At 46.5% G+C, this 17,683-nt stretch overlaps 1 protein-coding gene and 1 non-coding gene across 2 annotated transcripts; one reads left to right on the top strand and one right to left on the bottom strand.

Moving 5' to 3' along the window:
- TRIM4 (tripartite motif containing 4) lies at positions 1,012-17,424 on the bottom strand. The gene is made up of 6 exons (XM_005697862.3): positions 16,175-17,424; positions 10,881-10,976; positions 9,973-10,203; positions 8,943-8,965; positions 8,589-8,686; positions 1,012-2,818 (listed from the first exon to the last, which is right to left on the bottom strand). Exons 1-6 carry the CDS (start codon positions 16,565-16,567, stop codon positions 2,232-2,234), a joined length of 1,428 nt encoding a protein of 475 aa, XP_005697919.3. The 5' UTR covers positions 16,568-17,424; the 3' UTR covers positions 1,012-2,231.
- TRNAV-CAC lies at positions 14,116-14,188 on the top strand. Its single transcript has one exon. It is a non-coding gene; the product is annotated as a tRNA-Val (tRNA).

Here is a 17,683-nt window from a genome sequence, read left to right as displayed (position 1 = left end):
TGCATGTACCCACCGATCCTTGGGGGGCAGGGGAAAAGGCTCGGTTAGCATCGGAGATGGTCAACAGCACCTCGAGGGAGTTCCCTGGCAGTCCAGTGGTTAAGACTCCATCCTCTCACTGCCAAGGGCCTGGGTTCAATCCCTGGTGGGGGAACTAAGCTCCCACAAGCTGAGAGCACAGCCAGAAAAAAAAAAAAAATCACTTTGAGAAAGCACAGGATAAACAGTGGTTGCCAAACTGTCTTCTGGGGAGGCTTCACTGCTACTCCCAGAGCTAGTTTCCCTGGTGAAGAAGTGTGTTTACTGTCTTACAATTCTGGAGGCTGAAAGTCTGAGATCAAGGTGTTGGCAGGGCCAAGCTCCCTCAGAAGCTTCAAGGCGAGGATTCTTCGCCTTTTCCAGCTTCTGGCAGCCCTAGGCTTTCCCTGCCTGGGGACAGCATGACTCCAGCCTCTTCCACGGCCATCTTCCCTCTGTGTCCCGTGGCATTTCCACGTGCGAGCATCTGTGTTTACGAGATTCCCTCTAAGGATATCAGTCATATTGGATTAGGACCCACCCTAACAGCCTCATCTTTTTAATTAATTTTTATTGGAGTATAATTGCTTTACACTGTTAAGTCTCTGCTGTACAACAAAGGGAACCAGCTATATGTATATGCATGTCCCCTCTTTTTTGGATTTCCTTCCCATGCAGGCCATCACACTAATGGCCTCATCTTAATTTCCAAATAAGGTCACACTCAGACTGTGAGTCCTAGCTGTGATATCCTTTTCTTTGGAGGACAGAAATCAACTCATAAGAGCAAGTATCTTGGAGAGTTAAGGAGAACTCAGCAGAGATCACTGAATGAGGGGGACTGCTCAGGCTGAAAAGGGAGACAAGCCAGGATGGGCTGGGACATAGGAGGGGAGAGGGGTTAGGGAGGGGGCTGGAAGTTTTGTTAAGAAGCTGTGTTAAATGACTGCCAGAACATCTATTCAAAGTCGAGAAGGAAACACATTAAAATGGTTAATAGCAGTGGTTATTAGCAGTACTTTTAATTTTCCATCTCTGCTGTGAAAGTCACATGGGGGCATTACGTGAAAAGGCTGCTGCTGGGCTGCTATGTCGCTTCAGTCGTGTCCGACTCTGTGCAACCCTGTAGAAGACAGCGCACCAGGCTCCACCGTCCCAGCGATTCTCCAGGCAAGAACACTGGCGTGGGTTGCCATTTCCTTCTCCAATGCATGAAAGAGAAAGTGAAGTGGCTCAGTCGCGACCCCATGGACTGCAGCCCACCAGGCTCCTCCGTCCATGGGATTTTCCAGGCAAGAGTACTGGAGTGAGGTTAGCCCAGCGCAAATACTTAACAAGTGTTTCCCAACATTTGCCAGATGATGTTAACAACCTTGTGCACACAGTATACGAATCTGACAAAGGGAAAGCACAGTGAACGCTTGGAGGCAGAGACATGGCTGGGTGAAGAGACAGCCCAGGCAGAGGAGGGGCAAGCTGCCTCAGTTTTCCAATCCAGGAGAAGGCGAGATACCGGCACTTACTGGAAAGAAAAGGAAGTACATGACTGAACAGAAAGAGAGTCTATAAATCTATCAAATTTTGGCAAAAAAGTGAGATAAACCTACACTGTGGGATATCCTCGCTATGTAAGCACTGGTTAGGACACGTCAGCCTGCAAATGACCAAAACGCAACTGAAACTGCCTCACACAAGGAGCAACAGTCCCATATAACAAGAAATTCAGGATTCGGGAGATTCCAGCTGCTTCATGAAGCCAACAAAGACCACATTTCTCCTTCCAAGTCCACGGTTACCATGCTCCTCTTACTCCAGTACAGCTGCTGATGCCGGATGAGCTATGTCTTCCCAAACATCTCTTTCTAAAAGCTAAAGAACTTTCCCCAGAAGCACCCTGGGGGATTTCTCACCCGACCTCACTGGCCAGGATTCCCTCCCATGGGCCTGCCTCTCCTGGAGCACTTGGAGTGCACATCCCGAACAGTTCAATTAGGAAGAAGCAGAAGAGAGGGAGGGAAAAGTGCTCAAAGCGGCTACCGGAAAGGTACCCCACGGGGTCTTCCACATCTGCCTACACACAGGACATGCAGGGGCTGAACAGAACATGAGGCTGCCATCTGAATGAACCACCCAGGATGGAAACGCGTGAAGTCAAAGATGAGGGCCAAGCAATGAGTGTCCCCAGCCTGGGGTACAAGGCGAAGAGAATCACCTCATTTCCCACCAGTCACTGGGGGGATGACTACAGATGCTAATGGACTCAACCAGAAAAACGGCCGGAGGTGCGAGCTGGACGAGCAGGGGAACGTGTGCAGGTGCTCCCCATCCACGGCGTTGTAGAAGGAGACCTCCCCAGCCCCGTGATCCAGGAAAACTCCCACCCGCTGGAGAGCTGGCTCTCGCTTGCTAGGACTCACGGAGGTGCCTGACAGGGGCCGGCAGCCAGCAGAACTCCAGCAAACAGCCCAGATTCCCGCCTTGGGGCACATTGTGGAGCCACCAGGGGTCCCCATGATGTCCTCCCGACACACCCCCGCCGCCACCTCCAGGCTGCCTCGGTTCTCAACTTCCCAGTAATGTCTCCCTGAAGTGAAAACATTTTTCCCCAAAACGCAGGGTAAGTGCTGAAATCGCTCCACAAAGCCTGTGGTCCTCTGCGGATTCCTCCATCCGGTGGCGTAGCTCCATGCTGTAAAAAACAGTGGCCAAGAACTGGCTGATGCCCCGTTTTTCACGTATCTCCCTTCCTGGGAGAAGACAAGTTTGGAATGAGCGGTGTCCTCAGCCAGAGTTACAGCCACTGCAGAGAAAATGAGAGCTGAGATCAGTGATGAAGAGCTGACCACGAACCCTGCTCCAGAAATGCCCATCTGTCCCAGCTTCAGTTCCATCCTTCTCCTCCTATTAAGTACTGTTAGGAATGAGACACCTCACTGCCCCCTCAACTGCTCCTCAGCTGGACCTAGCAGGCCACAGTTTGCATTAGCAACCTGAAGTCTTCATTTCCCTTCGGCTCTCAGACTACAGCCTAGAAAATGGGAGCTTATTATTCCTTGGCCCCAAGTCTTCACCATCAACATAAAATTTGGAGAAACAATAATGCTGACTTGCTGAATCCGTACCAGAACCAAGGCTGTCACCTGGCTGGTTCTTTGTACAGGAACACACAGGTGTCATCCCAGGTCTCTCTCCACTGGTTCTAGTGGCTTGCTGGCCATCTCTACAAGCCCCCGGCAGGTAACTCAAAACCGAATTCAGAGCCTCAAAGTCCCCCTCCCTTCTCTTGAGACTAATCCTCCCTCACAAGCACACATCTTGTTTTCTCTGCTCTCTAAGGCTTAAGGACATGACCTTCACCCAAATGCTCATACTTGGAAATCTTAACCTTATTTGATTCTTCTTCCCCTCTGACCCTCGTTGGCTAATGAATCACCAAGTCCTATCAATTCTGCCTCTGAGATGGTCCCTCGGGTTCTTCCCTTCCTCTCCCATCGCCATTGTCTGCCTTCAGACCTTCAGCAACTGTATCTGTAACTTCCTCCCTGGCCTGCCTCCTAATTCTCTTCCCTCCCAAACCTTCCACGTCTCTTCAGTTTGCTGAGAGCTGTGTTTTGTTTTTCTTAATCGACATAGATGTTAGATTTTGACAAAGGTTTCTTTTTCCTGCATCTACTGAGGTAATCAAATTGATCTTTTTTAAAGTGCTAATGTGGTAAGTTATACTGATTTGCAAATATTAAACCAAACCTGCTTTTCTGCGATAAATCCCATTTGGTTGTGATGTATTATACATAATTGAATTCAACTTGCTAAAATTTTCTTTCAAATTCCTCTGTCATGAGGGACATTGACCTATAGTTCACTTTACTTGTAATATCTTTGATTTTAGTATCATGGTAATGCAGGTCTTATAGAACAAGTTGGGAACAGTCTCTTCAATTTTTTGTTAAGAGTTTGTATAGAATAAATATTTCTTAAATGTTTGGTGAAATCACCAGTGAAGCCATTTGGGAAGGTTTCTAACTATAACATGAATAAAACTATTCCAGTTATCTATTTTCTCTTGAGTCAGCTTTGGTCATTTGAGTCTTTTAAGGACTTTGTCCATTTCTTCCATGCTGTCAGATTTATCAGCATAAAGTTGCTCATAATATTTCCTTATTATCCTTTTAGCATCTACAGAAGCTGTAGTGATGATGCCCCTCTCATTCTTGATACTAGTAATATCTTTTTTTCTTCCAGTCATTCTGTTTAAAATATATTTCAATAAAATTTAAATTCTCAAACAGATAACTTTTGGTTCCACTAATTTTTCTGCTGTTTTTCTGTATTCTATTGCAATAATTTCTGCTCTGATTTTTAATTGTTTCCATCCTGTTTCTTTAGGGCTTTATCTGCTCTTCTTTTTCTAATGTCTTATGGTAGAAACTGGTATCACTGGTTGAAGAAATTCCTTTGTGTTACATGTGATTAGTGCTATAAATTCCCTCTTAAGTATTGCTTTAGTGGTACCCCACAAATTTCTTTTCATTCAAAGTACTTCCTGACTTGCCTTTTGATTCACCTTTAGCTCATGGATTATTGAGAAGTGAGTCATTTAGCTTCCTAACATTTGGGGACTTATCAAAGCTTTTTGTTTTTGTTTTTACTGATTTCAAAATGCACTGTAGTCAAAGGACATATTTTGCATGGCCTGAATCCTTTTGAATGCTGTAGCCCACAGGCTCCTCTGTTAATGGGGATTCTCCAGGCAAGAATACTGGTGTGGGTTACATGTCCTCCTCCAGGGGATCCTCCCAACCCAGGAACTGAACGCAGGTCTCCCACATTGCAGGTGTATTGTTTACCATCTGAACCACCAAGGAAGCCCTTTGAATACTGATGTCTTATGGCCCACCTTGTTCTACCCTGGGAAATGTTCCATGTACATGCAAAAAGAATGTGTATTCTGCTGTTGTTTGGGGCAGTATTCTATAAATAACAGAGTGGTCAAGTTGACTGATAGTTTTATTCAGTCTGTCTTTGATGATTTTCTGCCTACTTGTTCTAAAATTTATTTTTAAAAGGTATTGAAAATTCCAACTGCAATCGTGAATGTATCTATTTCTCCTTGCAGCTCTATTAGTTTTTGCTTAATATATTTTGAAGCTCTGTTGTTAACTGTATAAATGTTTAGAACTGATATATCCTCCTGATAAACTGACCCAGTTATCATTAGGAAATGACTTTCTTCATCTCTGGTAATATTCCTTGCTCTGAAATCTATTTGATAATAACATAACCAATAGACTTTTGACCAATGTTAGCATGATGTATCTTTTCTCATAACATGTATGGGTCTTTGTATTTAATGTGTGTTTCTAGCAGCATACAGTTAGTTGGATCTTTCATTTTTTTATCCAGTCCAATCAGTCTCTCCCTTTCAATTAGGATATCCAGACCATTTATACTTAATATGATTAGGTTTGTACCCATCATCTTGCTATATTTTCTACTTGTCCTTTTTTCCTCTTTTTTGCCTTCTGTCTGATTAACGAAGTATTTTTTTAATAATGATTCCACCTTATCTACTTTGTTGACTTATTAGCTATAACTTTGTTTCTAGTGGTTGCCATACAGTTTACAAAGGTACACCTTTCACTTAACAACCTACCTTCAAGTGATATTGTACCACTTCACATGTAAGAATGTATAACAGTATACCTTCATTTCTCCCCTCCCAACATTCATGTTCTTGTTGTTATAAAATAAAATAATATATTATTTTCTGCTTGTTTAAACAACTACTGTATTTGTCAAGCTTCTCCATAGAAACAGAACCAATAGGATATGTGGGTACTTGCAGAGATTAGAAGGAACTGGCCCATGTGATCATGCTGACTGCCAAGTCCAAATCCATGGTGTGTAACAGCAGCAAGACCCAGGGGAAATTAATGTTCCAGTTCCTTCCACAGGAAAGAACCAAAGGCAGGAAGAACCAAAGCTGCAGATGGAGTCTGAAGGCAGTCTGCTGTAAAAGTCCCTTGTTCATGGGGGAAAGTCAGCCCTTTTGTTCTACTCAGGCCTTTAACTGACTAGGGATTAGGCTTGCCAACATTATGGAAAGCAATCTGCTTTCCTCAAGTTTCCTGATTTATATGTTAACCTCATCTAAAAACACTCTCACAGCAACACCCAAAACAACGTTTGACCAAATATCTGAGCACCCAATCAAATTACCACCGGCATTAGCCATCCCTATCATCTTTAATGAGACGTAAATAATGACAAAAATAGATATTTCTTTACATCATTACCACTTTGGAAGACCTTTTATTCCTTTGTATAGATCTGACTTCTATCCAGTATCATTTTCCTTCTGCTTGAAGGACTTCCGCTAACATTTCTTACAGTGCTGGTCTGATAAACTCCTTCAGTTTCTGATATCTGCAAACATCTTTATCTCACCTTTGTTTCTGAAGTGTATTTTTGCCAGGAATAAAATTCTAGGTAAACAGTCTTTTTCTTTCAGCCTTTTAAAGTTCTTGCTCACTAGCACTGCTTCCAATGAGCATTGAGATGTCATCTTTATCTTTGTTCCACCTTGTTCTTTTCTAGTTGTTGCATCTAAAATTTCACCTTTGTCACTGGTTTTGGTGTGGTTTTCATCATCTTCCTCATTTAGAACTTGCTAAATTTCTTAGATGTGTGTGCTTACAGTTTTCATCAAATTTGGAAAGTTGAGTCACTGTTTCTCCAGCTGTTTTTCTGTCTCACCCCTATTCTTCTGCTCTCCCTGAGGGATCCCAGTTACCAGACAAAAGGCTGCATGAAGGTGGCCCACAGCTCACTGAGGAGGCTTTCATTTTTTTTTTCCCTCTGTTTTATTTTGCATAGTTTTGACTGCTCCATCTTTTCAAGTTCGTGTCCAATCACCTATTAGCCCCAACCAGCTTATTCTTCATCTCATAGTTTTCATCTCCAGAAGTCAGATCTGGGTTGTTTTTTTAAAATATCTCCCCTGTCCATAATATGCATCTTTACAAAATAGTTGCAATAACTGTTGCAATAATGTTCTTCTATGTTTATGCTACCATCTTGGTCAATCTTGAGTCAATTTCAATTGATTATTCTCCTCACCACGTCATGTTTCCTACCTTTTTGCCTGCCTGGTAATTTCTGATGGGATGCCAGACATTGTGACTGTACATTGTTGGGGACTCATTTTTAAAATACCTATCCATCTTCTTGAGCTGTGTCCTGGGATGCAGTTACTTGGAAATAATTTCATCCTTTTGCGTCTTGCTTTCCTGACATGTAAAGTGGGTCCAGAGCAGTGCTCAGCGAAGGGTTAATTATCCCCACTGATGAGGCGAGATTTTCCTGAGTGCTCTACCCAGTGCCCCATGAATTAAGAGCTTTCCAGGGGCTGGTAGGAACAGACGTTGCTCCTGGCCCTGTGCGAGCACCAGGAACTGTTTCTTCTAACCAATTTGAAAATTTCCTTCAACCTTGGGTAGCTCTTCACAAGCACGTGCTGATCAGTCCTCTGCTGAATGTTCACAGGACGTCTCTGTAAACCACCAGGGTTCTCCCTGTCCAGCTCTCTCCTCTCCAGCACTCTGGAAACTCCCACTGCTTTGTTCTGGACCCTCAGCACCACTCCTCAACTCAGGCAGTCCACCTGGCTCCCCCTGTGTTACCTTCCCTGAGCTCGCCTGGAAACCCTCAAGGCTGGAGGAGGGGGCCGTCATAGGACTCGGCTCATTCGGTTCACATTCCCCGTGTATCACTGTCCTTCACTGCCTGCTGTTCAGTGTTTTAAAAACTGTGGTTTCATGTATTGCCTATTTTGGATATCTTTGGTCAACTACATCTCAGGAGTAAGTCCAGTGCCCTGTCGCTTCATGTTATCAGGAAGTGGGCATCTACAGCGTGGCTCCTGATCAGGGATGGGCACTTGAGAATGCAGCTTCATGTCACGCACAGGCCTTGGCGCTTCTCTGAGAGCTGGTCAGTTTACCTCCAGTCGTTCTTACCCTCATCTTCTCAACCTCGTTCCTGCCTTTCCCCGCATGCCCCTTACGCTGAGTCTCATCAGACACCCTCCCCTCTATCTTCTCCACGTCTCAGCTCACGCTGCCACCTCTGCTTGGAAGCCGCCTCTCACTTTCCGCTTGGCAAACTCCTACTTATCCTCCAAAGTCCCAAACAACTGACACCTGTGCTGTGAAAACCTCCTCACTCTGCCCCAACAGAGAGGCTGTCATCTGCACTTCCGGGATATTTCACTCGCCACTGGCACACACGGGGCCCCGCTGTGCTGCACTAAGTGGTATGTCTGTCTCCCCAGCTTGCTTGTGTTCTTAGAAAGAACAGGTCCCTTGCTTTTTGTGTAACTAGCACCTTTAACATCCTAACATCCTTTGCCTTTACACGGATGGCTCTTCAGGGAAGCGTATATCCTTTCATCCCTAAGTGGTTATTTACCGTTCTCTTGGCCCTCCTGTTGGCTGCGCGCTCTGCTCCCTCCTCCCTCTGCAGACCCCTCTCGTTCCTTCTCCGAGCTCCAGCTCCCTGAAACTGCTCACCTTGGAATCGCTTCAGCATCTCCTTCATCATCGGAAGCCGGCACACAGTCTTCACCGTGAGGTCTTCAGAGGAATAGCTCACGTCCTGATTCTCACACCTAGGAAAAGCGCAGAAGGCTGCTCTTCTCAGGAGACAAACAGGACGGCCAAGACCCCCCAGCCCGCACCCGAAGGCTCCAGCCTAGAGCTCAGACTGCCCTCCCATTCCTCCTGGTGCAGGCACGCAGGCTTCCTCCCCTTCAGCCCCTCACGTTGGTGCCCATGGACCCGTGGGGCCCAGGCCTCCTTTCCCCTCTGCTTGGCCTGTATCTTTACAATCTGCTCAACCACCCGTAAGAAGGAAAGCGCTCACACCTGGTCAACACCTCTGCTGGATTCTGTGAAGAGAAGAAAGAAAGGAGTTATGTACCCTCCTGTGAGATCTGCTACTCAACTTGGTGAGCAGGGATTTTTCTGTCAGTTGCTTTTGTGAGCATCACACATGATCACCTGCTGCCAAGCCCAACAGGGTTAACACGAGGCAGTCTTTTTTTCGTGTGAGCCCTCTGCCCTATTTAACAATGTGGACCCATCCTTTCCTCGAAACCCTCCCCTTCCTCCTTTGGCACCAAGACGTGAGCTGTCTCCTGGCTCTCCGTCTACTTCTCCATCCACACTCTTTCAATCACAGACAAGTGTTAGTGAGGATGTGGTGCGAATACAAAATGGTTCAGCCACTTTGGAAAAAGGCAGTTTCTTAAAAAGTTAAATATAAATATACCATATCGCCTAGCAATTCTGCTCCTACTACTTAGCCAAGAGAAATGGAAACATATGTCCACACAAAGAATGGCACACAAATATTAAGGCAGAACCCTTCATAATAACATTTGGGTTATGTCCATCAGCTGGTGAACAGGTATACAAAATGTGGTATATTCTGCAATGGAATACTGTTCGGGAATAAAAAGGGAATGCAAATATGATACGATGCTCCAACATGAATGAACCTCAAGATCATCATACTAAATGAAAGAATTCACATACAAAAGAAATGTGTTATTTCAAAAGACTCTGCTGTAATATATGTTTGGATACAGAATTGGAGCTCCACTGCTCAAGCAAGCTGTAAACGTTCTAGACAGTTCTTGGAATTTACGTATCTCATATTACCTGAGCTCATCGAACCTAAACTTCACATTAATTTCCTTTGGAAAGTAAATCTTTGACTCTTTAATTATATAATAAAAAATAGTAACACAATTAGCAAAAGAGAAAAAAACATGTCTTCTACTAAACCCACTCACCAGGAAGGACACTCAGCTCTAAAGACAAGAGGGAGATGAGTTAGTGATGTGGGCAATTCCATCAAGACAGAGACTATGCCCTTCCCTGCTGGTCTCACCTGGAGCAGCTCCAGGGTGGAGCTCTGGCTCTTCTCCTTCACCTCCAGGATGAGCTTCTTCAAAGAAGTGATCATTTGGTTGAGCCTAGATATGTTCTCACTTTGCCTTTTCTTTGTCTCCTCTTCTTCCTGCCTCAGTCCCTGAAGAAACAATTGCTCTTCTTCAGTCAGGAGGACGTGCAGCTTTGCAAACTCTGCGATGACTCTCATCCGCTGATTCTTCATCTTCTCCTGCAGCCACAAGAGACTGGCTCAGTCCTTTCTCTGCCTGGTCCTTCCTCCTAAATTCCCTGCATGTGACTCCCCAGTAGTCCAGGATCCTTTCAACCAAATCACCTCCTCCAGAAAAGCTCCTGCTCACGGGCTACAAATTTCCTCCACTCCTTTCTCTACGCCTGCTTGCTATCTTTGTATTAGTCTTTACAGTACTAACTCATTCTTTGTAGTATCTGAGTTTCTACTACTGATCGTCAGGCCTTGTTCATATAGTTTTTAAACTAAAATGCACCTTCACACCTATTATTTAATTTAGCCCTCAGAACACCTAGGGTTTAGTGGTGGTAAATCGTAGACATACAGGTGCGTACCCACATCATACCTCCCAACTGGGGACAACAGCTCTGGGGGGAAAGTTCTTTTGCTTTCCACAATGCCATAGACCCAAATCAACACCCACCTCAGAAGCCAACCCAGAAGGACTGCAGGAAGGAAGGGGGCACCACCCTTGAGGTCCGAGGATGAAGGGTGTGGAACACGTGTGGTCCAAAGCCACGGCAGAGATCAATGCTTCCTGTTCTGTCAGCCTGACACCTGGTAAGACCCTGTGAGCTCTTCCCAGCCAAAGCCCTTGAGCAGCCTCAGGCTGAAAGGACTAAGGGCAAGAAATACCCAGCTCCTTCTGCTATTACCTTCCACTCTGCAGCATTCTTCACTTCCATGTCCTGAAAATGTATGACTTTCTTCATCTTGGCTGTCAGACTAGACTGAGTCTTCAGAAGTTTCTCCTGCCAGCAGAAGAAGCATGCCTAAGTAAGAAATCATCTCTTCCAGCACCTTGCTTGTTCAAGAGCTAAAAGTCACCTCGGCCAAACATGGGATGAGACAGAGAAGATGCTGAAGAGCCACAGGCTAATGCAGAGAACTAGGCTGCTCTCAAGTCATCAAAACACTACATCAAGTTTGGTCGTTAAGTAGACAAAAATTAATGAGTACCCAGCGCCAGCAAGGGAGAAGGCCTCTGGCACCATACTAGTAGGAAAACAGAAAGATCCCATCTAGTAAAGAAATTACCCTCCAATTAAAATAAAGAAATAAATTTTTTTTAAAGTTCCCACCTTTTTGAAGGGCAACTGGCAAGATTTAACAGTATTTAAAATATGCAATAATCCTATTTCTAATAATAATATCCAATAAAACACTAGTAAAAATAATATATATAGGAATGTTTATTGCAGCATTCTTCATTATCCATCAGTGGGGAATTATGATACACTGATACTCTACATCAATTTCAGCTCTTGCTATAATTCTGTTTTGAAAAGAACAAATATACACGTGTCTGTGTAACTGTGTATGTTTATAATTGAATAGAAAATAATCTGGAAAGATATATAACCAGGTATTATTAACATTGCTTATTTCTAGGGAATAGGAATGGTGGAGGGAGTCTGAGGGAGAACTAGAAATTTAATAAACTTGTTTTGTTTGGATTTCTACAAGAAGCATATATCCTTTTGTAATTTAAAAAACCCAAATAAGCTATAAAAAAAAAAATCGAGCCAATTAGAATCAACAGAGTAAGCTGCAGGGCAGCTAGTAGCAGAATGCCAGGCAGGACCTTAGAGGCAGAGGCAGACAGGTTAGAGACGGCACATATCAGAGTCAAACCTCATGTGCGTGTGAAGCCTCTAATGAGATAAACAGCTCCTTTGAATGTGACTAAGAACATTTTTTAAGTTTTCACTTTTGTTTGCTAATGAAAATATATTTGAAACAGAATTTTTCCATTTTTAAAAGCCCTTAGCAACTCCAGTGTGCGTGAATTATGCTGTCCCCTTACCCAAGACTCTGCCTATGCATGTGTGTGTCCTGCCACAGATGGGCTCTAAAGAGGCCCCCTGAGAAAACCCTTTGGGGAGATTAGAAAACTTCTTCCCTGCAGTAACAGAAATTGCCACAAGGTGGCGGGAGGGCAACACCGAGCATTTCAAAGCTGGGTAGACCCACAAGTTCAAAAAAATCACTTTTTCTTCATTTAACTTCAGACTTTTGTTGTTTATACAGAACTACAACAAAAGAACACACATTTATAGAATGAAGACATTTTCTGACTTGTGATCATGTAGTTTAAATGACACAAAACTTCAAATCAAATCTGAGTTTCAGTCTAGACCTTCACCAACTAGCTATGGATCTGTGGTTAAGTCAGTCTCACACATTTCCTGGGCTGCAGCTTCCTTACCTAGAAGACCACAATAGATGGTCTTCTCTTAAACACCATGCCACCTCTGAGGTTCTGTGAATTTCAATCATTGTAACCTCTGCATCCAATCCAAGAAAGTAGGTCTTACCTCCAAAATACATGTCAAATCTGCCCATCTGCCTATTTGCCACCCCCAGCCACCTCCTTGTTCAAACCACCTCTTGTCCAGACAGCTATCAATACAACAGCCTCATGACCGGTCTCCCTATTTCCAGTCTTGTTCATCTCTCAGCCAATGTCCTCAGAGTAGCCAGAATCATCTTCTAAGACCAGCCACGTCATGTCCGTCCCCTGCTGAGCTTCTCCACTGGCTTCCCTCATCACCGAGGAAATTCAGCCGCCCCGCGGTCCAACAGAACGCCACCCTTGCCTGCATCTCCCAACTCATCTCGCGCTACTTTTCCCCTTGCTGATCATGCTTCGGGGGCATCGCTCTTGCTTCCGTGTCATGGGGATGTCCCGCTCTTCCCAGCCTCAGGGTCTGAATTTGCTGTCCACTGCCTGGGATGCGCTTCCCGCAGTTCCTCTGATAGCTGATCCATCAAGCCTCAGCTGAAAGGCCATCTCTTCAGAGAAGACTGCCTGCGCCCTTATTGAGCCCTCGTCTCGTCTCTGGCGTGGCACGCTATTTCTTTCATGGCACATATCATCATCTGTGATTGTTTGTCTACTGTTTACCTCCTGCCCCAACCCCAGCCAGACTGTAAGCCCCATGGTCTTTTCAGCACTGTTCCTTTCCTGGGTCTGGTACTATAGTACCACATCTGACACAAAACGGGCGGTTCAAGAAATATTTCTTAAATGAGTTAATAGCAACGAAGGGATTAGTTCCCAGGGTCAACAGACCAAATGTGGGCTTGAAGTAAAGAGGTGCTGGGCTTGGAAGCCTTTTCCAAAAAAACACTTTGCTCCCTGAAGTTTATGAAGCTATTTCTATGTGTTCTCTCGTTCTCTCCCACCATCAACGACTCCATTAAAGGCAACTTCCGCTCTGGAATACTTCCCTCTGTGAAGGTACTAAGACGTAGGTCCATGGTCTCTATCCTATCTGTATATCAGAATGTCTTAAAAGTGCTTCCAGGTGGCTCTAATGTGTATCCTGAGCCACTGGCGTGGCCCCAAGAGAGCAAGCAGAGTGGGCTAGGAATTCATCAAAGCAGGTTTCCTGGAGGCGGTGCTTAGGGGCTCAGACCCTAAGAGAAAGCACTGTTTGCAGGGCTCAGGTGTGGGCACAGATGGGGGTATTTTCCACAGACTTAGGGAGCTCCAAACATTTATGACACAGTGCACGTGCTGAGAATGGGATGGTGGAAACAGGGCAGCTTTACCCAAGAGCAACCCAATGGTTTTCAAGTTAACTCGGGGTGAGGATGTGTATGTGCTGAGTCACTTCAGTCGTGTCTGACTCTCTGAGACCCTACTGACTGTAGCCCACCAGGCTCCTCTGTCCATGGGGTACTCCAAGCAAGAATACTGGAGTGTGTTGTCATGCTCTCCTCCAGGCGCTCTTCTCCACCCAGGGATCCAACCCGTATCTCTTCCATCTCCTGCACTGGCAGGCGGCTTCTTTACCACGAGCACCAGCTGGGGTGGGGATGAAGGTGGGTAAACAGCAGTGATTACGCAGAAGAAGGTGCAGAAAAGGATCAATCCTGGGAATTTCCCTGATGGTCCAGTGGCTAAGACTCTGTGTTCACAATGCAGGGGGCCCAGGTTCAATCCCTGGTCAGGGAACTAGATCGAACACGCCACAAATAAAAGATCCAGCGTGCCACAACCAAGATCAAGGATCCCATGTGCCAGAGCTGAGACCTGGCACAGCCAATTAAACAACAATAAATAAAAATTTTTTAAAAGCGAAAGCTTAAAAATATATAATCTAATATATATATATAATCTAAAATAAAATAATCTAAGAAAAAAAAAAGGATAGACATAATCCTAAAATGCTGTGTTTCTAGTCTCCTATGTCCCCTGTCTCCTGTCCCTCCTCCCTGGATTTCACATCACAGTTACTTCACTCTCACCGTGTCCCCAATGAGCACCAGACATCCGGACTGACGTCCTAGACTCCTCTCTCTGCCTGACCCATCACTACAATCAGTCACAATGTTACTCAGTCCGGCTCATAATTAATTCACACCCTCCTCTTCTCCAGGACCCCTGTCCTGCACTGGTTCAGGCCGAACGGCCTCCTGCTTCAAATGGTGCAACAACAACCTACCTGGGTCTTTCGCATTCATCCCCCGTGGATGCCACAATGAACTTGGTAAAACAAAAGAACTGAGAGCCGATCGTGGCTTCCCTTGCCTTAAAATCCTTCAATGATCCCGATTTGGTGGAAGAGACACTCAGGCTTTTCAGCGTGGTGAACAAGATCCTCCACAATGCAGACCCTGTCTCTTTCTTCAGCTTCAAGTCCCACCAGCCTCCCTCCCATGTGCCACCCTCCTAGGGCAAAGAGCAACCTCATCCATCAAGAGCGGGCTCATGTTTCACTCCTCCGTAAAGGTGATCCTCACTCTTGTCTGATGCCTCTAATCTCAGACCTCTGTGTGTTGATAACTCACACTGAAATTACTGGTCTACATGCTTATATCCCCTACAAGACAAGACCCATGTCTTTCTCATCCATTTATGTCCAGAGTCTAGAACAACGCCCAGCATACAGGAAGCACCAATAAAGGCTACTGAATAAAGAATGAATATACACTTTCTAGTCTAATTTTGCATGTTTCCTGTTTATAGTCAGCTGATAAAAACGAACAGCATTTGACAGTTTACAATACACTTTAACTTGTATCATTACATTCATGTTTTCAACGAGTACTTACTAGATACCAATTCAGATGGAGACCACTGGAGTGACACCTTCAGTAATGGAAGGGGGTGGGGCTAGTCTGGAAAGGATGATCAAGGAAGGTCTTCAAGCTAAAATCTAAAAGGATCTAAAGCACAGAAGGTATGGGTAGAGAGAGAGAACAGGCTTGAAACAAAAGCAGGAAGGCCAGGGTGGCTGGAACAGACTATGATAAACTGATTTATTTAACTGAAGCTTCTTAACCCATAAGATAGGTAGAACAGGGAATCTCCAAATTCAAACATTAAGTGATCTTCCCAACTGATAAAGCTAGTAACAAAATCTAGACTTATCCCTCCAAGCCAGGCTTTTCCCAAATCATCAGCTGTTGATGACATCTGTAGGCATAAACCTGTACCGTCCAATACAGCATCCACTAGCCATGTGAGTTCCTGATATATGGAGAGCCCAAACTGATGTGTGTAAATGTAAAGCACACATAGATTCAAAGGCCCATCATGAAAAAATTAAAATATCTCATTGATAATTTTCATATCGATGTTGGATATTTCCGATAAATGAGTTTAAAATTAGCATCACCTGTTTCTTTTCACCACTAGAAAAACTTTGAATAACAGATGTGCCTGGTTCCTTTTGTTTCTACTGGACAGCACTGGTGTATAACCTCTCAGGATGACCGAGCTGCCGGGGAGGCCAGTCCCTGGAAAGTTTTTCGGTGATGACTGAGCCCCCACCACCCTCCCGATTCCAGTTTTAAACTCCAACTCTGATCTGCGAGTCTCTTAACTTTTCTGAGCCTGTCAGGGTTGGGGGTGAGGGTAGGTTTATGCCTCCAGTGCAGACAGTAAATGTTCCCAGGGCATATACCAGCAGCCCAGCCCCGTAAACGGCCGGCTCACCCGGTAGCTCTTGCAGGCCTCGTCGGCTGGGGCCATGGTGTGGGCCTGGTGCTCCTGCGACTCCCTGCACACCAAGCACACGAGCCGCTGATCATCCTCGCAGAAAAGCCGCAGCGGCTCCCAGTGGCGGCCGCACAGGCCCGCGGGCACGGGGCCCAGGCGCCGGCGCCGCATCCTCTCGGTCAGCCGGGCCAGGGCCCAGTTGGGCCTCATCGAGGCGGGCGCCGACGGCCGCCGACACTCGGGGCAGCGGACGGGGCTGCCGCCCGGCGCCCAAGTGCGGCACAGGCAGCCGCGGCAGAAGTTGTGGCCGCACTCGATGGACACCGGGTCCGCGAAATAGTCCAGGCAGATGGCGCAGGTCAGCTCCTCCTGGAAGTCCTCGGCCTCCATGCCGCCCCTCTGTCCCGGATGAGACGCCTGCGGGCGGCGGGCGGCGGCCTTCGGACCCGCGGCCGCCGAATCTCCTCCGGGGTTCGCGATCCAGCGGGGGCGCGGGGCTGCGGGGCTGCGCGGGGACGGCGGCCCTTTCCGCGCGCTCCCGAGCGCGCGAACGGCCGGGTTTCCGCACGAAGACGGCCGGCGGGAAGTGACAGGACGGCGGGCTGCGACGGGACCAACAAGAGCGATGCGGAAGTCCCCCGGGAAGCCTAGAGACGCTTCGAGGCGCGTCGGTTTGCGGGGCGCGCGGGAGGATGGTGGTGCTACCGCCCCTGCAGCTGCTGCTGGTGGAACCAAACTGGGAGGCGCTAATGAACTTGTCCTTCCGGTTCGCCGGCTGCTCCCAGAAGATTTAGGGTCTAGAATCCTAGGCTAGCTGCTGCCCAGAAGGGCATTCAGGGCGAGGTACACCCTAGCGGCGTGGCGGGCCAGGCGGAGGACCTGGGGCTGGGGGCGTCTGTGCAGCCCCGCTGGAAATGGGGCTAAGGAGGCGCCCTGCCCCACAGGCTGGCTTTTTCTGAAGTTGTCCTTTTTTGTTCAGCTTCATTCTGTCAATACAAAGACAGACGTACAGAAACACAGACACAGGGAAGGAACCCGCTCTTGACCTCCAACCCCGAGGTCTAGTTGAGATGCTCAAAAGGCAGGATTTCTCGCTACTCCCACAAAACCCACCCACTCAAAGCTCAACTCTCCTGGAGTCTCCTGGGCCGACTGGAGAGCCAGCTTTCTGGGAGGCGAGCAGGAAAGGGAATATTTAGCCCCCACGACCTAGTGGGGAGCCATCTGATCACCCTACCACCCTGATTTTTCTTTCTTCCCCAGCATAGGGGACACACCAGGAAGAGGAAGCCCACCCTCAGGGCATGGGGCACTCTCAGCAATGCAGATAGTGGTTCTAATAATTAAGTTAGGGGGAAGAACCTAGGGTTAGATGGTTTCCTCCAGGTTTGAGACTTCCCAGCAGTATTTTAGGTGGTTCGATGCAGAGGAAGTCTGTAGGCTGAGGATGCTCTGTGTCAGCTCGTGGGTGATCTGTGAGCCGCTGTTGTCTAAGATGCTAGGAAG

The sequence above is a fragment of the Capra hircus genome, chromosome 25, assembly GCF_001704415.2.
Source record: "Capra hircus breed San Clemente chromosome 25, ASM170441v1, whole genome shotgun sequence".
NCBI lineage: Eukaryota > Metazoa > Chordata > Mammalia > Artiodactyla > Bovidae > Capra > Capra hircus.
This window is presented reverse-complemented; position numbering and strand designations above follow the sequence as displayed.